The sequence below is a fragment of the Antechinus flavipes genome, chromosome 6 (genome assembly GCF_016432865.1).
Source record: "Antechinus flavipes isolate AdamAnt ecotype Samford, QLD, Australia chromosome 6, AdamAnt_v2, whole genome shotgun sequence".
Lineage (NCBI taxonomy): Eukaryota > Metazoa > Chordata > Mammalia > Dasyuromorphia > Dasyuridae > Antechinus > Antechinus flavipes.
The window spans coordinates 221,649,484-221,672,210 of record NC_067403.1 but is presented as its reverse complement, the minus strand read 5'-3'; the positions used below and the strand labels follow the sequence as shown (position 1 = coordinate 221,672,210).

The following is a 22,727-nucleotide window of genomic DNA, read 5'->3' as shown; positions in this document are numbered from 1 at the left end:
ATGACAAAAGGCTATTTTCACAGTGAAACTTAAATCAGGGGAATCTTCCTGTTACTAAGACATGGAGAAGAACAATTTCTCCACTTTAGCCAGGAAGAAAGCACAAAAATTAGAAACTAATATGACATATTTATCAGCAAGATTCAGAGAATCAGAGTTGGGAGGGACCTTTGACTTCTAGTCCACCCATTACAGATGAGGAAACTGAGGTCCTTCAATGGAAAAATGATTTGTCTAAAGATCACAATGCAATACATAGAGCTGGGATGACAGCATACAAATTCCTTGAAGTATTGTTTTTTTGTTTTTTGCCTTTGTATCATTGGCACTTGGCATATAAATCAGCTCTTAATAAATGTTTATGGATCGACTGATAAAATTCCAGATCTATTCATTTCAAACCAATGTAGTTTTTTTTTTATTATGTCAATCAAGGTCTAGAGACAGAAAATAATTATCCCTTTTCTAGAGTTCTTTCCACTTAACATGTTATAAAGCTAAGGACAGTTGGGAGGGTTCATTTCTATAGAAATACCCTGGAAAAAAAATGTATGCTCTTTTCATTTGTTTAAAATAGTTTCTTTTATATGTAAATTATCAGTCAGTCAATAAATATTTCTTAAGTTTTCCACTATATGCTGGATACTGTACTAAGGATCAGGGATACAATTACATGCAAAAAGAAAGCCCATGATTAATGTCTCTTACAATCTGAAGTTTTGGAAGTAGGGGAATTAGAAGTTCCAGGATACAAATGATACTTGATTGTTGCAAATAATATTTCCTTATTAAATATAGTTTTAAATGAGATGAATGATGCATCTTTCTAGTTTTTCAAAAATTAGGAATTAATAATTAGCCCCCTCCTTTTTTTATTTTTGGTAAATGAGTATCAGGCATAAAATGCCATCATATAGGAATAGCATTCTTCAGTAGTTTAACAAATTTAACACATTTAAACTGTGTAATCAGAAATCCCTCAGCTATCTTATGTAACTGAACCTCTTTGGCAAGTTGGGGAAACTTATTGATCCATTCTCAGAATGTATTATTAAAGGTAACAAGTAATATGTATGTGATTACCAGAACCCCACCAAAACAACTGAAATCCAAACATATTAAAGTATATTTACCAAATATATATATATATATATTTTAAAAGTTCAGGGACCTTTGGTTTGAGAATTCCCACTCTATATTATGCTTTGGTTAATAAATACAAAAAGCTTCTCTTTTTCTACATTGATAAAAGCTCATATACTGACCTGGATGCATCTTGAAGGTAAACTTGTTTTCTCTGTGATTCATCAAGTCAACAAACTCTTTCAGGGCAGCATAGAATGGCCGTACTTTTTCAACAGGGATGTCAAATATTGTATCTCTGGTTGAGTTATTGAAGTTGATGCGAATCACTTGACCTCTATTGTCTACTCTGTAAAAAATATTTGAAAGGTATTTTAATTTTAAATAGCCCAAGCCATAGCTATATCCTCTTTAAAGAAACCATCCTTTTTATTAGGATCATAATATCTCAGAGACCCCATCAGAGGACCTGACAGGTCATCCAGTTCAACTAGTAGCTATAGCATGAATCCCTCCTACTAAATCACAGGCATTGGTAAAGTTGGCCAATATGAACAATCATAACATGAGTCATAGTGAAATGAGTCTGCTAAAATAGAGGGAAAGTGTACTAATAGCATATTTCTTAATTAGCCAGTTGAGTTACCATGTCAGAAAAGGAAATCAGGTTAGTCTGACCTTATCCTTTTCTTGAGGAAGCCATGTTGAAATTTAATGATCTTTGTTTCTTTTCTCAAGTGCTTAGAAATCTTCTCCTTTAAGCATGTGCTTTTAGAATCTTACCAGTTATCAATGTCAAGCTTGCTGCTTAAAGAGTTTGTTCATTTTAATCTCTTCCCTTTTTCATTGAGAGGATAAAGAAATGTCTCAGGAGAATATATAAGCCTTGGTATGGAAGTTTTCAACAACCATGGCAGCCTGTTCAATTTTCTTTTTTAATAGCTCTTCCTGTCAAATCTGTCCCCTTTATCTTTCACCCTTTATTCCTGGTCTGCCCTCTATACCAGAAGATCTCAACCTGAGGTCTATAAACAAACATTTTAAAAATAATTAATTTTCAATACAGTTTAGTTTCTTTTGTAATCCAGTTTATTTATTTTGCATTTTAAAATGTTATTCTGAGTAGTCCAGAAGTTATACCTCTGACAAAGGGATTTCTGACATACTGAAATACAGAACCCCTGCTCTGGACAGGGCAGAATAAGCTGAATCATTCTTCTACCTGGAAGTGGCTTGTATAGAGTCCTAGAGATGAAACTGGAAGGGATCTTAGAAAGTAGCTAGTTTACCATCCCTTTCCAATTTACAGATGAGCAAACTGAGGCCCAAGGAATTAAATGACTTGTTCAACATCACATGGCTAGTATGCATAAGGAATGAGATTTTTATTCAAGTTTTTTCCACTGTACTATGGCTGGCTTCCCTTCTATTCTCTCCCTCCATCCCTCTCCCTCCTTCTCTCTCTCCTTCCCTCTCCCTTCCCTTCCCTCCGCCCCCCTCTCCCTCCCTCCCTCCCTCCCTTCTTTTTTTGCTGTTTGGATGGTGTTTACAAGGCTTCCTTATTGAGGAGACACTGACTCCAAATTATAGCTTCAAGCTCAGTCACTACCACTATTTCAAAGTCTGTTCCAAACCTCAAGGACAGAATCTAATTCTTTTGGAACAGAAGAAACAAATTGATTCAAACTTTCTGGATCAGGAATAAGAAAGAAGGAAAAAAGAAGATGAAGAGAGGGAATAGAGAATGGCCTATAAAACTGGAAGCCACAAAGCAGAGATTAATGTATTTCTTTTTCTACCCCCCAAGCCCTTCCTTCATCCTTTTTAGGGCTAGTTGTTCTAAGAGCCAAGATTCCAAGTTTTTGAGCAAAGGCATTTGCCAAGCTAAATAATGAGTTATAGTTAAGGTCTATTGTAACTTGTCTTGGACTCATTGATCTGCCAACACTGGGCATCAATTCCAATAAACCATTTTGTTCTCAGTCACTTTCCTACACACAATAGCTTTTCAGAAATGTGAAGGCAGCAGTCCTGCCTATGTTAAAAACTTTTTTCCTCCAGATTAAATATGAGTTTTTACTTCTATTGGATATGAGAGACAATAGTGAGAGATCCCGAAGGGTCTTTAGTATCAACAGCCAGGATTCACAAGGTTTTTAAATATGTTGATCTTTTCCAGTTGGCCATCACAAGTTACAATTTGAATACTGATTGCTAGCCAAGTGAGTTATTTTCCCTATACTTAATATAATGCAGACCCTTAATTTGAGTGAAATATAGAAATACTTCTATATTTATATTCTTTGTTTATTTTATTTTTTATTTTTTGCAAAGCAATTGGGATTAAATGACTTGCCTATGGTCATACAGCTCAGAAGAGTCTGAGACTAGATTTGAACTCTGATCCTCCTGACTTCAGGACTGATGTTCTATTCACTGTGCCCTCTAGCTGCCCCCATACTGATGTATTCTAAGATTAATTTTCTTAATTACTCTCATTTGAAAGAAAATATCATATTGTTATATTACAAAAATTACATCATCGTGAAATAATTGACATTGGTTTGCGCTTCTTTGCCCATACTTGTCTCTTACAGCACTGTAGAATTGCAGAATCTGGGAGGCAGATGGGGCCTTAAGGATCATTTAATCCAACCCCATAATTTTATGGATGAATAAATCTGTAGAGACCCTCAATTAATCTGAAGTCTAGTAATTAAATTATATGTTACCTGAATTAAAAAATTATACTTTATTTTTAGCAGTAATAGACAATTTCAAGAGAACAAACTCAGCAAAAAGAATTTAGACCCAGAGAGATGAAATCATGGGGTCCTCTCAGGGTAATAAATCTAGAGTTAGAAGGGAGATTAGAAGCCATAGAGTCAAAACCCCTTATTTTTTATAGAAAGTGACACTCAGAAAAGTAAATGACTTATCCTGGGTCACTTAGCTAATATCTGAGGCTGAATTTTAACTGAAACTTTCTTGATTCCAGATAGCTTTTAGAGGATTGAACCTAGAGTCAGGAAGACTCATCTTCCTGAGTTTAAATCTGTCCTTAGACACTGAGTAGTTGTATGACCTTGTTCACATCACTTTATCCTGTTTGCCTCAGTTTCCTCATCTGCAAAGTGAGCTGGAGAAGGAAATGGCCAACCACTACAGTGTCTTTGCCAAGAAAACCCCAAATGATGTCATGGAGAGTTGGATACAATTTGAAATGACTAGACAACAACAACTTTCTAACTTCAAATCCATATTCCCAGTGCCCTATCTATTGCACCATGTCAAGGCAATGGAGCTACTTAGCGTTAGCTCCAGAATGAGAACATGGGATTCCTGATTTTTAATCTAATGTTTTGTCCTAGTTCTTCTCTTATTTCTCTCCTTCTTTCTCACCCTCTCTTGATGATTTTATTCACTTCCTTAATCTATCATCTCTAGGCACGTGACTCTCAAGCCTACATATCCAGTTCACACCTCTCACCTGAGCTCTATGCTCCCATCTCCAGCTGCCTGATGGAGATCTCCACCTACGGTTTCCATAATTATCTCAAACAAATCACCATGTCGTTATTTTATCTGCATCCTGAGTTGACTTATCTGCAAATTTTTATCCACTGAAAAATTATAAGTTCCTTATGGGCAAAGACTGTCTTACTTTTGCACTTACATACCCAGTGCATTTCACCATGCTCATAATAAAGGCTCGTTTACTGCCTAGATGCTTCTTTCCATTAGAGATGGGATTTTACAGTTGAAGGAATCTGAGAGACCACCTAGTTCAACCTTGTTGTCTGAGATGATGTATATGTAACTTTTGAAGTATCAGATAATAAATATTATATTTCAGATATCAGATGTATCAAATAATAAATATTATTATAATTATCATTTTTTTAGGAGGAATAGGGAACTTCCAGCAAAGAAATTCCCTCTGTCAACTTGGATCAGCACTAATTCTGCAGATGTTACATTGTTCTAACTCTTCTATAAGCTCCCTTTTCCCCTGACACTGCCACCTCTCTGGTGATAGCCCGCCATCACCTCATGTCGACTCTATTTTAGGTCTCCCTGCCTCAAGTCTCTCCCCATTGAAGCCTATCCTCCACTCAGCTGTCAAAATAACCTTCCTAAAGTTCAGGTCTGTTCATGTCTCACATATGTTTCCATAAACACTTATTATGTGCCTACTAAGTTCTGGGAGCTATGCTAAGCACTGTGGTTATAAAGAATGGTAAAAGACAACCCTTGTTCTCAAGGAGCTCAGAGTAAAATGGACAACATGTAACCTACTATATACTGACAAGCTATATGTAAAAAATTGGAATAAATGCTAGAGGGCAGGCCCTGGGAGGCAGAGATGAGGAATGAGAGCATTCGAGCCTTGGAGGATAGTCAAGTGAAAATGCCTGGAGTTGGAAGATGGAGTGATTTTTCCTAGAAGCAGCAAGAAGTCTGGTGTCATTGGATCATAGGATACATGGCAGAGGGATGTTGGAATACAAAAACTGGAAAGGTGGAGGGGGAAAGGTTACAAAAAGTTTCAAATGTGAAGCACAGGATTTTGTATTTGATCTTGGAAGTGAGAGAGTAAACTCCAGTGGCTCCCTGTCATCTCAGGAACAAATCTGAAATTCTCTTTGGTATTTGCCATTCAAAGCTCTTTATAAGTTGCCCCTTTTACCCTACCCTCATCCCACTGCTCCATCTTTCTAGTTTTCTTAAGTCAACAAGCAGCTCCACCAGCATTTATTAGGCATTTACTGTATGCCAAGTATTGTGCTAAGCACCAGCAATACATTTCTGGTGATCTTACTCCTGAGTACACTGGGACCCAGTGATACTGGCCTGCTTGTTGTTCCTCTTCCTTCATCTCCAGTTTCTGATTTTTTCCTGTCTCTAATGAATGGAAAGCTCTCTTTCTTCATCCCTGCTTCCTGATTTCCTTCAAGACTCAGATACAATCCCCCTCTTCTACCAGAAGACTATCCCCTTTTCCTTAACTTGTATGCTTTAGTGATCATTTCTAATTTTTCTTATAAATACCTTGTCTGTACATGGTTGTTTGTATATTGTCTCTCTCATTAGACTGTGAACTCCTTAAAAGCAGGGAATATTTTTTGCCCTTTTTCATATCTTTCCAGATCACTCTTCATTCTAGTGCCTTAACTCTGCCAATCATCTCCAATTTATCCTATATAAAATTTGTTTGTACATACCTGTTTCCATGTCGTTTCCCCCAGCTAGACTGAAATTTTCTTGGATGTTGGAGCTGTTTTTGTTTTCTTAGTATTCCTAGTGCTTAGATAGTGCCTGGCACAAACTAGGTGCTTAATAAATGCTCACTTTCGGATTGACTACAACTTACAGTACTGGCTATATGAAGGTATTTTGGTCAAGCATATAAATGCCAAGGTTAAAGTAGCACAGTGGATAGAATACCAGTCCTGAAGTCAAGAAGACCTGAGTTCAAACCTTACCTCAGGCACTTAATGAGCTTCTTCTCTTCTCTCTTAGTCTTCTCCTTATCCTAATTTCTCTCCTTTGGATATGAGCTTATTAGTCAAAGTAGTTTGCAGAATTGAACATAATGCTTTATATGTTGTCTAACCATTTTAGAGAATAAGGAATAATTGATACCTTTGATAGATTTTGGGCCTGGGATTGATTGCAAAGATATATCACTCTGCTGACTAGTATTAAACTTGTAGTACATAAATATCTCCTTGGCCTTTGTTACACAAAGAGCAATCAAGCTGTATCCTCTCTCTATTCTTGATTTAAGCAATTCATTTTTCATCCAAATGCAGAACTTTATATTTATTCATATTAAGTGAATAACATATCTTTCCATTTGTTCTAGTCTGTTGAAATCTCTATGAATCTTAGTTTTTCCTCAACCAGTATATTTGGTATCCCTTTCAGCTTTGTATTAACCACAAATATGATAAAAAAAATACTTTTGACATCTTTAAATCATTGAGCAGAATATGACTGAGCATAGAATATTGTAGCATATCACCAGAAATCTGGTTTAGGCTGACATTGATCCTTTCATTTTCCATTCTGTATATAATCAATTAGCTAATAACAGTATCTAGTATTTATATAGCACTTTAAAATTTGAAAAATGTTTTAGAAATAGTATTTCATGTTACAATAATTCTTAGAAGGTGGATGCTATTTTTATCTCCATTTTATTGATGAGGAAACTGAGGCAGCTGTTGAGTGACTGAGTGCATCTATTTACTATTGTTCACTTTATTCTTATCCATAGGGATATTGGAAATCTTAAGGCAGGTTCCTTGTAGCTCTAAATATATGAGAAATCTATATTTCTCATGCCTTGATGCCTTGACGAAATCTACTACTCTATACCCATGGAACTTGCTAATTTGACACAACAATCGCAACAGAAAATAAGGTTAGTTTGTCAGTGACTTGTTTTCAGTGAACCCAACTCATAATCTCACATTGCTGTTTATGTTTTCACACTATCCACTTAATAATCCATGTGATTTTAAAAGGTACTACTCACTCTATAATTTTGTGCTTGGATTGCACTGAGAAGTCACAAAAGTCAACTCCAATATCTGTAAAATCAACAAAAGTTGAGGAGAGGATTTGGAAGGCCTTAGGATTTTGTTCCTTGAGCTGTAGGCATACGTTGAATCCGTCTACAATTTCGCTTTCCCCACCAGTGGCTGTTTGCTTTATACAGTGAAGGAATTGAACCTGAAATTAAATAGAGAAATAGTTTTTAGAAGATACTTAATTAAAAATGTCCCATGATTAAGAGCAATTTTTTTGGCCTCCTCAAAATTAGTATTAAAAACATAGTCAAACATGTATAGCAAAATTTTGTACTCAAGTTATCTTAGGGGATTGATGGGAGTATGAGACTCAATCTATTCTTGACTTCTACTCCCTAGATGTAAAGTGTGTCCAACACTTAAAACAGTTCCTGACACATAACAAGTGCTTAATACATTTCTGTTGAATGACTAGTAGGTTAAATAACAATATGAAATTTTAATGATAATTGAAGATAATACTGAAGAAATATTAAATGGTGAGTAATATTGAATTAATAATATGATGCATGATCCAGTCAATGTATTCTTAGACCGAAGAGGGAGATGACTTTATATTGGACTAATAGAGTTAGCTGCATAGAAAAAGTAGGTGGTGGGTAGTTTCAGATAATGGAAAAAGATTGGCAGGAGGATGGGGTTTGTTGGGTGGAGAATATGGACAAAAGTTTGGGAACCATAATCCTATTCATACTGCCATTCTTCCTGGATATGATGTTTGCTAAAGTACTGCTCTATGGATTTACTTACCATCCTGGCATTTTCTCAAACTGATGTCTCCCTAGACATTACAGCCTTGATATATGTAGAGTATTATAACATAAGCTCCTTGAGGGCATAAGCTGCTATTATTTTTGTATGTGTATCCCTGTGCTTGGCACATGGTAAAAACTTAAATGCTTTTTCACCCATTCTTTCCAAAACAAAAAGGAGAAAAGTTCAAGATATGTTTTAGGGGTAGTGAGCAAACCATTTTGGCTTTGGCAGAGATGGAATCGGAGATTAAAGAAATAGGATGAAGCCAAGTTGCAGAGGGTCTCAAACGCTGGGCCAAAAAATTTGGACTCATTTTATAGGCAGGAAGGAGCTATAGAATGTTCTCCTTCTATAGGGGAGAGTGATATAATAAAGGTATGATCTCTAGGGAGAACATTATACTGGGATAGATTCCAGCAGGGAGAGACATAAGAAAGGTACACCATTGAAAAGATATCATTGAGAGGGTAATGATGACCTCAGTCAACTAAGGTGTTGGACAAGGAAATGGAAGGAAAATAAAGTATTTATCAATTTTATACTAAAAGGATATTAGGGATGAGAATATTAGATTGACTTCTTAGGAAAACTGAAAAATCCCTTGTTTCTTCATAATCTTCTGGGAGGAATCCTTTTGAATTAGTTGGATGTGTGACTTATTTTTATTATCACTGTGGATGTTTTTATAAAACTAAATATAGAGAATTATTTTAGTCAGGAAGAAGCCATTTAACATCATTCAGCTGTGAAAACTGTACATGCCAAAGTAAAATAAAAACAAAAGCCAATGTCTGGTGGAAGGATCTCTGAATGGGAGAGCCAAACATGACCAAATTCAGATATTAGAAGGTAGCAGGTCCAGTGAAAAGGAATTTTAAAATTAGTTTGCTTGGTTTCCCTGCCTCCCTCCAATCAACAGGCCAAATATAACAATCCCCTAACTTCCACCCTGACTTGAAGATGAGGAGAAAAAAGCTTCATTGAGTGTACAAAGCTTGAGAGGAAAGAGCAGCACTAACTCATGAAGGACTCTTCTCTTTGGCTTTCTGAGTAATTGTGGCAGTTGACTATGTCAAAACGGGAAAAACTCTGCATGTCTCCTACTGTCGCCCAACACTCTATGTGACAAAGAAGAAATTAATTTCATTTTTCTGAGCCTTACTTTGCTCATCCTTAAAATGGAGTTGGTAATTACCGTACTTAACCTCACAGGATTGTTACAAGGTTCAGTAGAGAATGGATGTAATTCAAATTATGGAATTCAGATTTGTACCATTGAGAGTTATAATTATATAAAATATAGTAACTCCTTCCAGTCTATTGGAAACATAAAGTCCCAATTAGGATAATTCTACCACTTCAAAGTAGCTACTTTTATGCTTTATAATATAAATATAAATCTATCAATTGATTAATCATGCAACATTTATTAAGTAGCTATCATATATTAGTATCTAGAGACACATAGACAAAGATGAAGATTCTCTGTCCTCAAAGAACTTAAATTATATATTTAAAGTGCACTTGTAGCCAAATAGAAACATTATATGCCATAAACTATTGTTGTGGGTTAAAATGTATTAAAAATAACAATGTAGTCCAAAAGATCAAAATGATTAAAAAAAACCCCAAAACTATGAAGAAAACAATCATGTATTGTTATGATCTTCATGAAAATAAAACAACTTTTCCATCTCATACTATATCAGATTGAGAAAGATGAGTAAAAAAAAGAAATTGGCAAATATTGAAGAGATACAAAAAACAGATACACTCTATTACTGGTGGAATGATAAATTAGCCATCCTGGAAAGAAATATGGAACTATGATCCTAAAGTCACTAAATTGTGCATACAATTTGATGTGGCGATAACATTACTGGGTCTATACCTTAAATTTATGTGTCTCAAGAAATAAAGAAGAAAATAGCCGTAATTTCTTAAGATCTTCGGGGATACAACACTCCAACCCCAGTCCCACAAAGCCAGTTAACCACCTCATGCCCTCTTCAAATTGGCTAAGATGAAAAAGAGAAAATAGCAAATATGGTTGGGGATGTGTCCAAATAGGTATATTAATAGACTCTTGGTAGAGCTGGGAATTAGTCTTGCCATTCTGGAAAGTTATTTAGAGTTATACCCCAAAATATCACAAAGTTGAGCATAACCTTTGACCCAGTGATATTGTCACCAGGCTTATAACCTAAACTTTAGAACCTAAAGAGACAAAGAAAAATGAGAAGAACCTAGTTCTCTAAAATATTTATAATGTTGATGTTATTTGTAGTGGCAAAGGATCAGAACTAAGGGGGCATTCTTCAATTGAATAATGGCAGAATAAATTGTGACATTTGAATGAAATGAATATGATTGTATTTGAAGAAGATGAGAAAGATGATTGCAAAGAAACCTGGAGAGATCAGCATGAACTGATATAGAATTGAAGTGAGCCAGGAAAACAATTTTTACAGTGACATTATTGGAAAGACAATTTTTAAAGACTTTAGAACTCTGATCAATGACCAATCATGATTCTACTTAGTTAATCATTCAGTAAGCACTTATTAAGCCCTTATTTTATGCCAGAGCCATTGAGGGAGGGAGAGCAACTCATATTTTAATGAGAACTAAGGATGAAATATGCTACTTACTTCCTGAGAGGGGTGATGGATCCAAGATTCATAATTAGACATACACTTTTGGACATAGCCAAATGTGAAAATTGGTTTTAATTGATTGTGCATATTAGTTATAAGATCCTCCCTCTCTCCTTCTATTTTTTTTCTCCCTCCCTCCTTCTCTTCCTTTTTCCCTCCTTACCCTCTCTCCCTCTCTCCTTCCTACTGGGGGTAGGTGTGAAAGAAAGGGAGAGTAGGAATAGCATGCTCCTCCTTCCCTCACCCCAAGTGAGATGAAAACACAAGGAAGGCTAGAGAGAATAATAGACAAGCAGGACAACTTTGAAAGTTGCATCTTCAGTTAATCATATTAGCAATAAAAAAAAGCAAAACCAACATAATAGAGACCTGCAGTTAAATATATAGTCTTCTGTTCCTGCTCTGCTTTGTGTGTGGAAATGCTCATTTTATTTGGTGTTTAAGTTCAGAATAAAAATTAAAAAAAAAAAACAAACCTAAAACCAAACTAATTTATTCAGAATGATGGAGAATTAAGTGATTAGAAAAAATGTGTTAACAGAAAAGTCAATGTCAAAATTAACCAAATTCCCTGATGATAATATGATATAAAAGTTTCCTTCAGGGAAGTAGAAAAGTGGTTTTAAAATCACATTTTAGATTTTAACATGAGAGAACTGCACTTTGAGGACAAAAACTCTTAAAAATCCAGGTGATTTCTTTTACGTATGTAAGAACCATGGACGTCTTGGCCATCTAGATTTTTAATATAATTTTGTGAAAGAATTTAAATGTAGGAGCCAGACAAGTTAACACTTGTGTTAATCCAAATGGTTAATATGTGTCTGACATACATAAAACCAAATTTTATTCCATGCAAATGGTTCCGAGCTGAAAAGCCTTTTTATGTTACTTTGTAGCAGCATGTGATTTTTGGCGCAGATAAAGACAATGAGCTAAGCCACATGTGTTTTGAATTAATAGAGTGAACCTACTCTTCCTGTCCTGTGTTAGTGATTTTGATCAAAATGAATTCACAACAGGTAACTAGCTTGTCACCTGGACCACTTGGTATCCCTTTAGGAAGGAAAAAAAAATCAACCTCAACTGTTTGACCTGCTTGTTCCATTAAAATTACAGTCCACTGGATTGAAATAATTTTATGTAATAGGCAAATATTTTTTTTAAATGGAAACTTTAACTAGGCCCAGGTTAACCACTATTCCATTAGAGCTAAAGATGTCAAGAATTAAGTTCTACTAAAAAATCCCTTGGAGTATCTATTCTCTCCCATGTATTTTTTTTTTTTTATTTATCATTTTGTCTGGAATCTGAGAGAACTCATCACTTTGCTATAATATATTAGCCAAGAGAAGAAGAAAACCTGGGAAACTGTCAAGCTTTTTAAATCAAAAAGAGGTATCTGTTGAGCACATAGGTGGTGCAAGACACTATGCCAAGTGATATGAAAAAGTGAAGTGCTGTGGAAAAAAAAAGGTGTCTGAATCAAGATCTAAATGATTCTATAAACATTTATTGTTTATATATATATGTGTGTGTGTGTGTGTGTGTGTGTGTGTGTGTGTGTGTGTGTTATATATATGCAACCCAAAACAGTGAAAAACTGTTACTCAAAATTTGGAAGATTGGACAGAAAGAGTTCTGGTTCATCCTGGGCAGTGATTAATTATACAACAAATAGTTCATTATTAGCCATTGTCTCAGTAACTTTGCTAAGTTTCAATTTTCTCAATATAAAATGAGTTAAATTGTAAAGGGTAAACTCTGTTAGGTCAGAGACTAATGTCTCCTGCAGAGCCTAGTACTGTGCCATGTACAAAGTAGGCAATTATTTGTGAATTTCAATTGAAAACAAGAATCCACAAAGACCTACTGTGTGTTGGCCGGGGTTTTGGGGATTATAGGGGAAAAAAGCATTTCTGTTCTACTGAGTAGAAACAGCACACGAACACGTAAGTAAAATTTAAATTTACTTTTAAATAAATTTTTATTCTAAAAGCTTATAGTTGTCTGTCTCAAAGAGTACTTGGGAAGCTCCAATAAGAGGCATGTAAAAGCATTTTTAAAAAGTATAAGGCACTGTTCAAATGTTAGGCATCATTATTATACAACAGGGAAATGCTTGGGGTGATTTAAGCAGTTTTATGTAAGTTTAGATTATGTCCCAGAAACAATATGTAATTTTGTGAAAAGTAGTACTTTTGAAAATCAAGCAGTGCCTTTGGATTGAGAGTGTCATCCTCAAAAAACTTTGAATTTCCCTTCTTTCTCAACTGGTCTTTGGCAGAGAAAGGACTGAGCTGATCAGTCTGGCATTTAACCCCTGGACTTAAGAACAAATCACATTGTGTTTCTCTCCCCCTCTACCCCCAAAGGTGCCTCTGGAGGGTCACTTCTCTGTCATCATTTAGTTCAAAGAACACATATGGTATTTTTGAATCAACACAGTAATTTAAAACATGTGAAGTCAAACATTAGATTGCCAGGATTATTTGTAATAATGATAGCATGCCTTCCATGAAAAGCCCTCTCTAATGGCTCACTAGGTCACAGAAGTGACCCTGAGATTCTCAAAGACCATACCAACAGGGTACAGGCTTGCCAATGTGGAAAGGACGCAAGTCTGGGTCTGGCAATGACATATTTGACTGTCATCTGAGGACAGACTTACCTAAGCCTAGAAACTGGGCTCCTAGTGATATATAAATATATATGTCGAGATCTATAGTGATAATATATTTTTGGTCACAATAACTCATGAGATTATTGACTAAGTTATGGAGCTATTACGATATGTTATGTTCCATGGAGAGATGTTCATACTTCATTTCTGTTTGCCTAATTCCCTCAAATTCTAATCCTATTTTCTTTAAAATCTCCCCTTACCACGCCATACTACAAAAATATTGTGTCATGCCTAAAATCTATTAAATTAGCACATACTGACAATATTGTTCTTTTTTCCTTATTGTATAGTCATCTCTGATAATGGATGAGCCATGTGAAACCATATCTTGGGAAATTTATATATAGGGTTTTTTTTTTCCAATTGAGAAGTGGTACTTGAACTAGATCTGTGATTTCATCATGTAGAGAGTTCTTGATAAAGGAATTCACTCCCCTAATATGTGTATCCATTTCTTCTGCATCCCATATTCTCAGAGAGGTTTCTGAAAACTGAAAGGCTAAGGTGAATTGCCCAGGTTCACAAAAGCAACCTGTGTTAGAAATGGGACACAAACCCAACACTTTTTGGTTCTGAACCCAGGTGTCTATCCCTATGCTAACTCTCAGGCCTACCAAGAATTCAATGAATATTGAGAACCAAAGACATAATGTGAATCATCCAAGTCTGAAAAGATTGGATCCTTCATCTTCTACATGGGAAAGAACATTGGTTCTGGGGTGATGTTCAAATCCTGTCCTAGTGATGATTTCCTGTGTGACCATAAACAAATTAATCAATTTTCCTGGTCCCTAGTTTTCTCATCTGTAAAATTAGGGAGGGGGGATGGAGAGATGGGACTAGAAGACCTATATGTGTCTTTTAATTCTAAATCTCTGATCTTCATGCCCATATCTAAATAATCTTTCCAGGAGATGCCTTTGATGTTTCAATTTTGCATTGAATAACCTTATGATCTTGATATTACATGCACTCCAGAATGATTCTAACCTACCTATCCAGCTTTATTTTATACTTCTTCCATTCATTGTGGTACAATGGTTAGAATGCTGGACTGGGAAGCAGGAATTGCTTCCTTTTAATCCCACTTCAAGCACTTAAGAATTGTAGGACTCTAAACTCAAATAGCTATACAGCTGTATGAGTCCATGGGGATGGACTCAAAGACTCTTAAGCATCCTTCCCATTCTAAAGCTATGTCTTAGGAGTCCACATATTCTGATCTCCAGATAAACTTTTCTCTTAATATGGTGTCTCAATGATAGTTAATATCATGATTATTATTATTAAGATTTACACAAGACTTTACATATATTAACATCTCATTTGATCTTCACAATAATCCTAGGAAATAGGTACTATTATCATTCCAGACTGAGAAGGGTTAGATAACTTATGTCTGGAGCTGGATTTAGACACAGTTCTACTTGATTCCTACTCCCACTCTTTTAGTCACCAGGACGTCCAGTAGCACCTTGTAGTTTGTTCTGTATTTATCCTTCCAGCTTCAGCTTTTGTTTCTGTGCCCATGTAGTCCCTCACGCTTGGAATGGAATTATCATCAACTCCCAATTCCATCTGGTGATTTTCCTTCAATGTTCAACTATGTTGTCATTTCCTCTATGATACAGGCAAGAAGTTTTCTTGCTTCACTTTGTATAATGCTCTTATTCTCTTTTGTCCCAATGGTTTGTGGACTTGCTCTTTCCTCCATTAAGCTGTCAGTTTCTTGGAGCTGGACCTTGTCTCATAACTATCTTTGTATAATAATACCGAGCATAGTCAGTGTCTTGTACATTCATGTGCCTAACAAATGTTGAAATGGAATCACTTGTGAACTGAACTTCATTATTGACTGTTGGTGAAGGCTTTAACACCTGTCTATAGGTAGATTTTACCTAAAGTAATTTACTGGTTCTACAAAAATATGAATATAGATGAAACTATATTACAGGGGGCTCATTAATTCCATTGAAACAATGTTAAAAATCTGATTAGCTAGGTGATGTTACCTGGATAGATTTCCCCAGTATTGAGTCCCTTCCTCACTCCTTTCTATTTCTCCCCATCTGTCTATTGTCTGCCTTTCTCTTCCTCCTTTGCCCATTCCATCTTTGTATCTGTCTTTCTCACTCTGCCACAGATATAAACCTTTCTATACATGACATAAAGAAGGATTGTTTATGAAACTGCACATTTCTCATATATGTGTGTGTATGTATACAAATCCAAAGTAATAGAATAAATCCATCATATTTCAAAGCTGTCTTGCTTATCTGTAAGAATGATCTTAGACTTCTAAACCATTTTTGTGTCAAGGGCTTCTCCAGCATTATGATGAAGCCTCTAGACTCCTCTCTCCTTAGAATAATATTTTAAAATGCAAAAATAAACATATTGAAGAATTTACCGATTATATTCAAATGCAATTATCTAAATATGTACAGAAAAAGTTCCCAGGCCCGCATTAAGAATCATTGACCTATATGTAATGCACACACAAAATCAGAACGTCAGGATTGAAAGGGAACCCTGAAGATAATATATAGTTCAACCCATCTCTAACATTCATTGATTTCAATTACAAGTGGTAATTTAGCATTTAGTTTAAGATCTTCAAAGGGAATTCATGCATGTGTAAACATTTATACATATTTATCTAATGTTTATATTTATTACAGATATATGTCTAGATAAATATAATTCAAAGATATTCATATCACAGATTTAAAAATTCAGAATTATGAGACCTTGAAAAGTATATAGCACATAGTCTAACCCATTTCTCTAACAACCTCAATAGTCTTCCTTGACAAGTGATGAGCTATCATACATAAATGTACACACATACGTGTTTCACTCTCATGTATATTGCATATAATTTAGATGTGTATATATAATACATATATTTGTGTGTGTGTCCACAGGCATATATTTACATACATATACACGGAACCCATAATCTATTGGCTGCAAAATAATTGAAAAAAATCCAGTTCCCTGGCCTGCCTTGTGGAAAAAGTGATCAGGCTCACCTTACCCCAGGTGGATGATGTAGTGCTGGATAATCTGTGTGAAAACTTAGCTTTCCAGTTGTGTAAGCCACATTATTTGCATCGATTTTGTCTTGTACTTGCCAAGTATGTCTGTAAAATAAGAGAAACACATGTTTGCACAGGCTGCTGCCAAGTCAGACAGACAAAACGTGAAAGTATGAACTCGCTACCCAGAGGCTGCTGGGTCTTTTCAGAACAGAACATGGGGTGGTGGATGATGCTGATGACTGGAACAGAAATCCCTGTGGTCCTGTCCCAATCATTCACTGGCAAAGGGGCTTCTCCTATTCCCACCGCCTGTAAAAGGGCATTGCACAAATGCTTTTTATCCAACAAACTTTCTTTGGGGCTGATAATGTGGGCTAACTGGGATGTACCCCCAGCCATGGTGTTCCAGAGGAAAGGTCCCTTTTCTTGCTGGTATTTAGCCCTTAGTGTGACTGACGTGAGGTGTATTTCTTTGTGACATTTTGATGTTCACGAGCACTCCTATCTCATAATTCACTCCAGCTGTTCTATGAACATTTTGATGTTATTTCTTGATTTTATGCACATATGTATGGAAATGCACAGGGAAACTGACCTCTGGTTTTGGAGTTGCCCAACTTCATGCCTGAAATCTGGAGAAACTAGTCTCTAATCCTCGTCAATATGCATGTATTTATTCTCTATGCAAAGCAATAGGGACACAAAGACAAGGGAGCCAAACACCAGTGGAATCCCTTTTCTCTATGACAGCTTTTCTCAGCGTTCGACAATTACCATGTTCTTGCTAGGATTACTGTAGACTACAGGCTAAACCTTTCCATTCCTTTTAACTGCTCTTCATAAGACATGATCTTCATGTTCTTCACTTTCCAGAAGAGTCTCCTTTGCTTTCTTTCCAGCTGATTGACATCCTCCCTAAAATGTGGCACCCCAAGCTAAGTCTAGAGGGTGCCTGACCGTGGCAGAATACAGGGCACTCTGTAGAATCTTTGTCACTATAGCTTTCATTTATTTTCTTGGGTTACCAAATACAGTATATCACACAGATGATGCACACTGAACTTGCAATACACTAATACCCCCAGATCCTCATTGAATAAATTATTATTCAACCATGTATATTTTGCCTTATATATGTGTGTTGTTTTTTTTTTCTTTTTGTTTTTAACTTAAGTGTAAAATTCTATATTTCACACCATTAAATTCTCTCTTAGTAAATTAGGTCCATCCATAGGTCTGGAATTCCCTTTCCCTTCTATTTGACCTGTCCAAAATTTTAGTCTTTTTACAAAGATCTAATCACACCCTCTTGTTGTTTAAGCATTTTCAGTTGTGTCTGACTCCCTGTGACCCCATTTGGGTTTTTCTTGATGGCAAAGATGCTGTAGTGGTTTGCCATTTCCTTCTTCAACTGAGGTAAATAGGGTGACTTGCCGAGAGTCCTCCTGACTCCAAACCCTGCACTTTATCCACTGCATCACCGAGCTTCTTTGAGTATTTCAACTTACAATGTTTTCTGTTACAACTGAATTCGAGTATCAATTTCTGACTGAATTATTATTTCACTCGTTTTGATAAGTATTATTATTTATTAAAATATACTAGGCAGTCAATAGATATTTATGAAGCACATGTGCTAGTTACTGCACTCGGCACTTAAGATCCAAGTAGAAAGAATGAAACAAGCTCTGCTTTCAAGGATCTTATATTAAATGCCTACTATGAGTCTATATAGTCTACTTTTCCATTAAATTGCAAATTCCTTGAAACTAGGGACTATTCCATAAACCACATAAACACATTATTATGTAACATCATATATTATTTAAATTTTGTTCTTTATATCACTTGCCATATCATGTTAAATTGCCTATTACATTATGTTGTATTATTATATTATGTGTTATAAAATATAATATAGTCAATAAATATTGCTTGTTTCCTTGAATTCTTTGGGAGTAGGGGAAGAATCTATTATCTATGTTAAGGAATTTTAAAAATACTTATGAGGAGAATAAATTTCAGCACCATCTTTTCTTTAAAACATAGCAAAATCATAATCTTTTCCATCATCTGAGAGTATCTTCCTTATTGAATAAGAGTACAATTTCTTCCCAATCCTGAGGGCTAAGAATGAATTTCTTTATTTCTCTGTTTTTCTCATCTAAATTTAAGATGGAAGAGCTAGCAAAACTTTCTGAGCTGTATCAGGCAGTGTAGAGTCATGAATTGAAAACTGACTGAGTGAAAGAAGCAGAGGTATTTATAACTTATTGCAACACATTTCAAGTCTGACAGTCCATTATATTGTAGCAACTAGAGCCAAAAATATATGTTCTTTATGGTGTTCATGTCATTGGATGCACGCCATACATAGCTAATATAGAATTTAGGTCTATACTGTTGTCAATATACATGATCTATGCATCATAAAGATTTGTGCAATTTTAAAAGGACCAAATGAAAGGGGGAAAAAAGATTTATTCCACCAAGATATTGTCTCCCCTACATGAAGATAACATTCCCGATTTGTTTGTGAGACGTGTTTTGAATTGATTTTTACCCCCTGCCTTCAAACAATGATGGTTCTGCCTTGATCATCTTCTGCTCACTTTTTTTTTTTTACCTGGTTCCTTTTCTGATCAAGGGGAATCATTTCCAAGACAGCTGGCTAGACTGGGTGCCATCTGTTTCAAAAAAAAAAAAAAAAAGCCCAGAACTTTTCTCTTTTTGAAGTTAACTAGATCTCATGGGGATAATATCTGTGCTATGACCCAAGTTTTGTCAGTGTTCCTTGTAGTTAACTGGCAGGTGATGAGTAAATATTTCTCATGCTCTTTATTAACTTAGGCATGATATGGGATGAGCCAGACTGGATACAGAACTGAATATGGGATGAATAAGTTCTATTCACAACATATTCTGGTAATGGTTACAGAGATGGTCTGAAAAGGATCCTATGATGTCCTCTTTCTCTGAGATAGAATTGAACCATTCCAGGGAGATGGCAATTTGTTTTTTGACATCAATCATTTCCCCCCCCCCAAATATTAAATCTTCAAGAAAACAGCAGGAATTAATGCAATAAATCTGTGTACTACTCAATCTTGACTTTTATAGAACACAAACACACACTTACATCTAGGTCTGTGCTTAATTATATCCTTTGGGGAGTAGAGGGGAAAAAGGGGGAAAAACGATTAAAGTAAAAAGTACATAGCTGAGAACAAAAGAAAACTTACAAGGAAACAAAGAAGACAAAGTGCAGTATTTATTACATAGGTTTTTTTGAAATGGAAATTTATGCTTTTGATTTTGAATCTCTTATTTTCTATGGTGTACATAGCAATTCTCCCTCTATTTTTTATCTGCTTTACATTAATTAATTAAACAGAGAAAGTAAAAAAAAATAAAAGATTCTTTAACTGAACTACCTTGAACTGACTCTATGGAAAGCATTCCATCCCCTTAGTTTATATGAGAAAAATACTATCTGGAAAGTTTGTGACATATCTCACAACTAATACATAAGAAATCTAATCTGGATCTAAGTCTTCTGATTCAAAATCTAGAATGCTTTTCAGTTAATTGCTTCTCATGCAGGGATATGTTAGAAATGGCTCAAACCTATTCACAAAAATTGATCATTAACATCCAAAATAAGCAAGCTACCAAAAAGGGCCTGATTTATGTCACTAATTATTTAAGTTTAAGAAAGTGATGGGGAAAATGGTAATAATGAAGATCAAACTTGCAAGTGTGGGGGTCATACTTTTTTTGGAGAGAGCTTGTTGTTAAATATTTACTAACACACAGCTACTTTTAATCTGAGAAAGACATGGCAAACCGCTCCAGTATTGCTCTCAAATAAATCAACATGGGGTCACAGAGAATTGAACACACCTAACAATCACAAAAATCTGTTTTCGAGCCACTAAATATTTGTCAAGTTGACTTGATGTTGATAATAATTTATAGAGTGATTTTGGCAGTTGTATTTTAAAAAAATAATCAGTTCCCATTTTTATTAAATGAGGACCTATTAAAGTAGTTTTATGTAGATGAAAATTATTTTTTGGGGGGTATGTGTGGCTATCTTAAGATCTAAAATGAATTGTGAACAAAGCAAAGGATAACTTTCCATTTATTGGATATTTCTTCTTAAATTAAAAAAATTGGCATTCTCAATATAGAAAACAAGCTAAAAATAAATATCTGATTTTGAGCAAGTTCCTTAATGTGTGAGTTTCCCAGAGATCTCTCTAATATGAGGGATTACAAAGAAGGTGCTGCTATGTCCTTCATTGGTGGAGTGAACCACACTAAAACTACAGATCTTGACCAAACTTATAAAACCTAAAGAATCATTTCAATCCTAAAAATTCAGTTCATTTAGTATGATACCTTTGGAGAATTTAGAGAACCTGGATTCAAAATTCTCTTTCTGAATCTTATTATTGCTGTGATTAGGCCCAACTTATTTAAGTGCCCTTTGTACTAAGGATCTTTATCTGTTAAAATGAGTTAGGTGAACTAGATTTTTGCTGAAATCCCTTTGATTTCTACTTCTACCACCCTCTGACCTTTGATTCTACAAATTTAGTAAAGTATTTTTAAAATCCCTACTAGGCAAAACTGAAATAGTCCACCCCTTGCATTCAAGATCTTCAAAGAACAAATGTTTTTGTTAAATGTTCAACTAGTTAAATGTCAAAATAACTGATAAGGTCAAGCATTACAAAATGAACTCATTGGTGAGAATTCAATATGAATTCATTGATTTATTTACCAAATGATAATTAAGACACCTACTATAGACATTTCATCTTGCTAGGGATTTGGGTGATAAAAAGGTAAATGAGACTTAGTTTTCACACTCAGAATTTATAATCTAGTGGGAGATCAGTGTGTGTTTTCATATAGAAATAAATGCATAAAAGGCATGAGAGGAGTAAAATAAGTGGTATCAAATCAATTGAAGAAGAAATTGCTTTTAATGGGGATGATGGACATGATATATGTTCAGTAATTTTTATAGTCCTATGTGTATATTTTAGCTGAGAAGAACAAAGATTGGCTACTGAGCTTTTTAAAAATTTTTTTTAAGAATAAAAACAGAGAAGCCTAAGTAGAAGACTATTTTAATTTTGCCTACTAGGCATTTTAAAAATACTTCACAAAATTTGTAGGAATATTCCTATAACAACTCCATACTTGCTGCATTTGTATTTTATACTTCCTTGAGTTTTGGATTTTCTAGACAGGCCATTTAGCTTGTTTCCTTGAACTTCAGAGTCGATCACTTGGCAAAAGATGAATCTGATGATGAATTCATTATTAGGGAATACCGGGAAAATCATGTCAGAAACAAGGACCATGCCATCTGATTGTAGTGGAGTTGGCAAGGATGCCAGTTAACTGAATTTAAGAAGGAAAGGCAATGAAGTCCTGAGAATTGTAGTGAAAGAAGACTATGTTTTTCTCAGTCTTTCATGAATTTCCACAGATGATTTCTGGAAGAGTATGAGACTCACAAATTATTTTTCCTTTCATTTACGAGGTGACCTCATACTCGAATGGTTTTGTTGGCATCCATGTTCATTACAAAGAAACTTAATGCTGCAAAGGCGACCCCAAGGGATGAACTATTGGCTGATAACCTGAACCGGGGCTCAAAACAGCCTGAAAGAACTTAGCTTGACTTGACTGAGGGAGGAAAAACTGCCATTCCTTGGGGTATACATTTTTCAAAATATTCTCTTTCCCAATTTACTATAATAACAAATTTATCTAAAATAGGCTTTTTAGATACCCCAATATAGATATGAGAAGGGCTTTTCCAACAAGCTTCAAAATTTAAAGAGGTCTTTTCTGTTATCCTTGCAAATTTAACTGATTTGTA

At 35.2% G+C, this 22,727-nt stretch overlaps 1 protein-coding gene and 1 long non-coding RNA gene across 4 annotated transcripts in view; one reads left to right on the top strand and one right to left on the bottom strand.

Moving 5' to 3' along the window:
• The window catches only part of BBOX1 (gamma-butyrobetaine hydroxylase 1), a 105,429-nt gene that overhangs the window by 801 nt on the left and 81,901 nt on the right, over positions 1 to 22,727 (bottom strand). For all 3 annotated transcript variants that reach the window (XM_051964231.1, XM_051964233.1, XM_051964232.1), the window contains 3 exons: positions 16,822 to 16,927; positions 7,628 to 7,824; positions 1,266 to 1,432 (listed from right to left, as the gene is read on the bottom strand). In XM_051964231.1, coding sequence (XP_051820191.1) covers positions 1,266 to 1,432; positions 7,628 to 7,824; positions 16,822 to 16,927 — 470 coding nt within the window. The remainder of the gene's footprint in view (positions 1 to 1,265; positions 1,433 to 7,627; positions 7,825 to 16,821; positions 16,928 to 22,727) is intronic.
• Positions 1 to 22,727, top strand: part of LOC127539845 (uncharacterized) — a 105,709-nt gene that overhangs the window by 30,731 nt on the left and 52,251 nt on the right. The gene's annotated exons all lie outside the window — the stretch shown is intronic.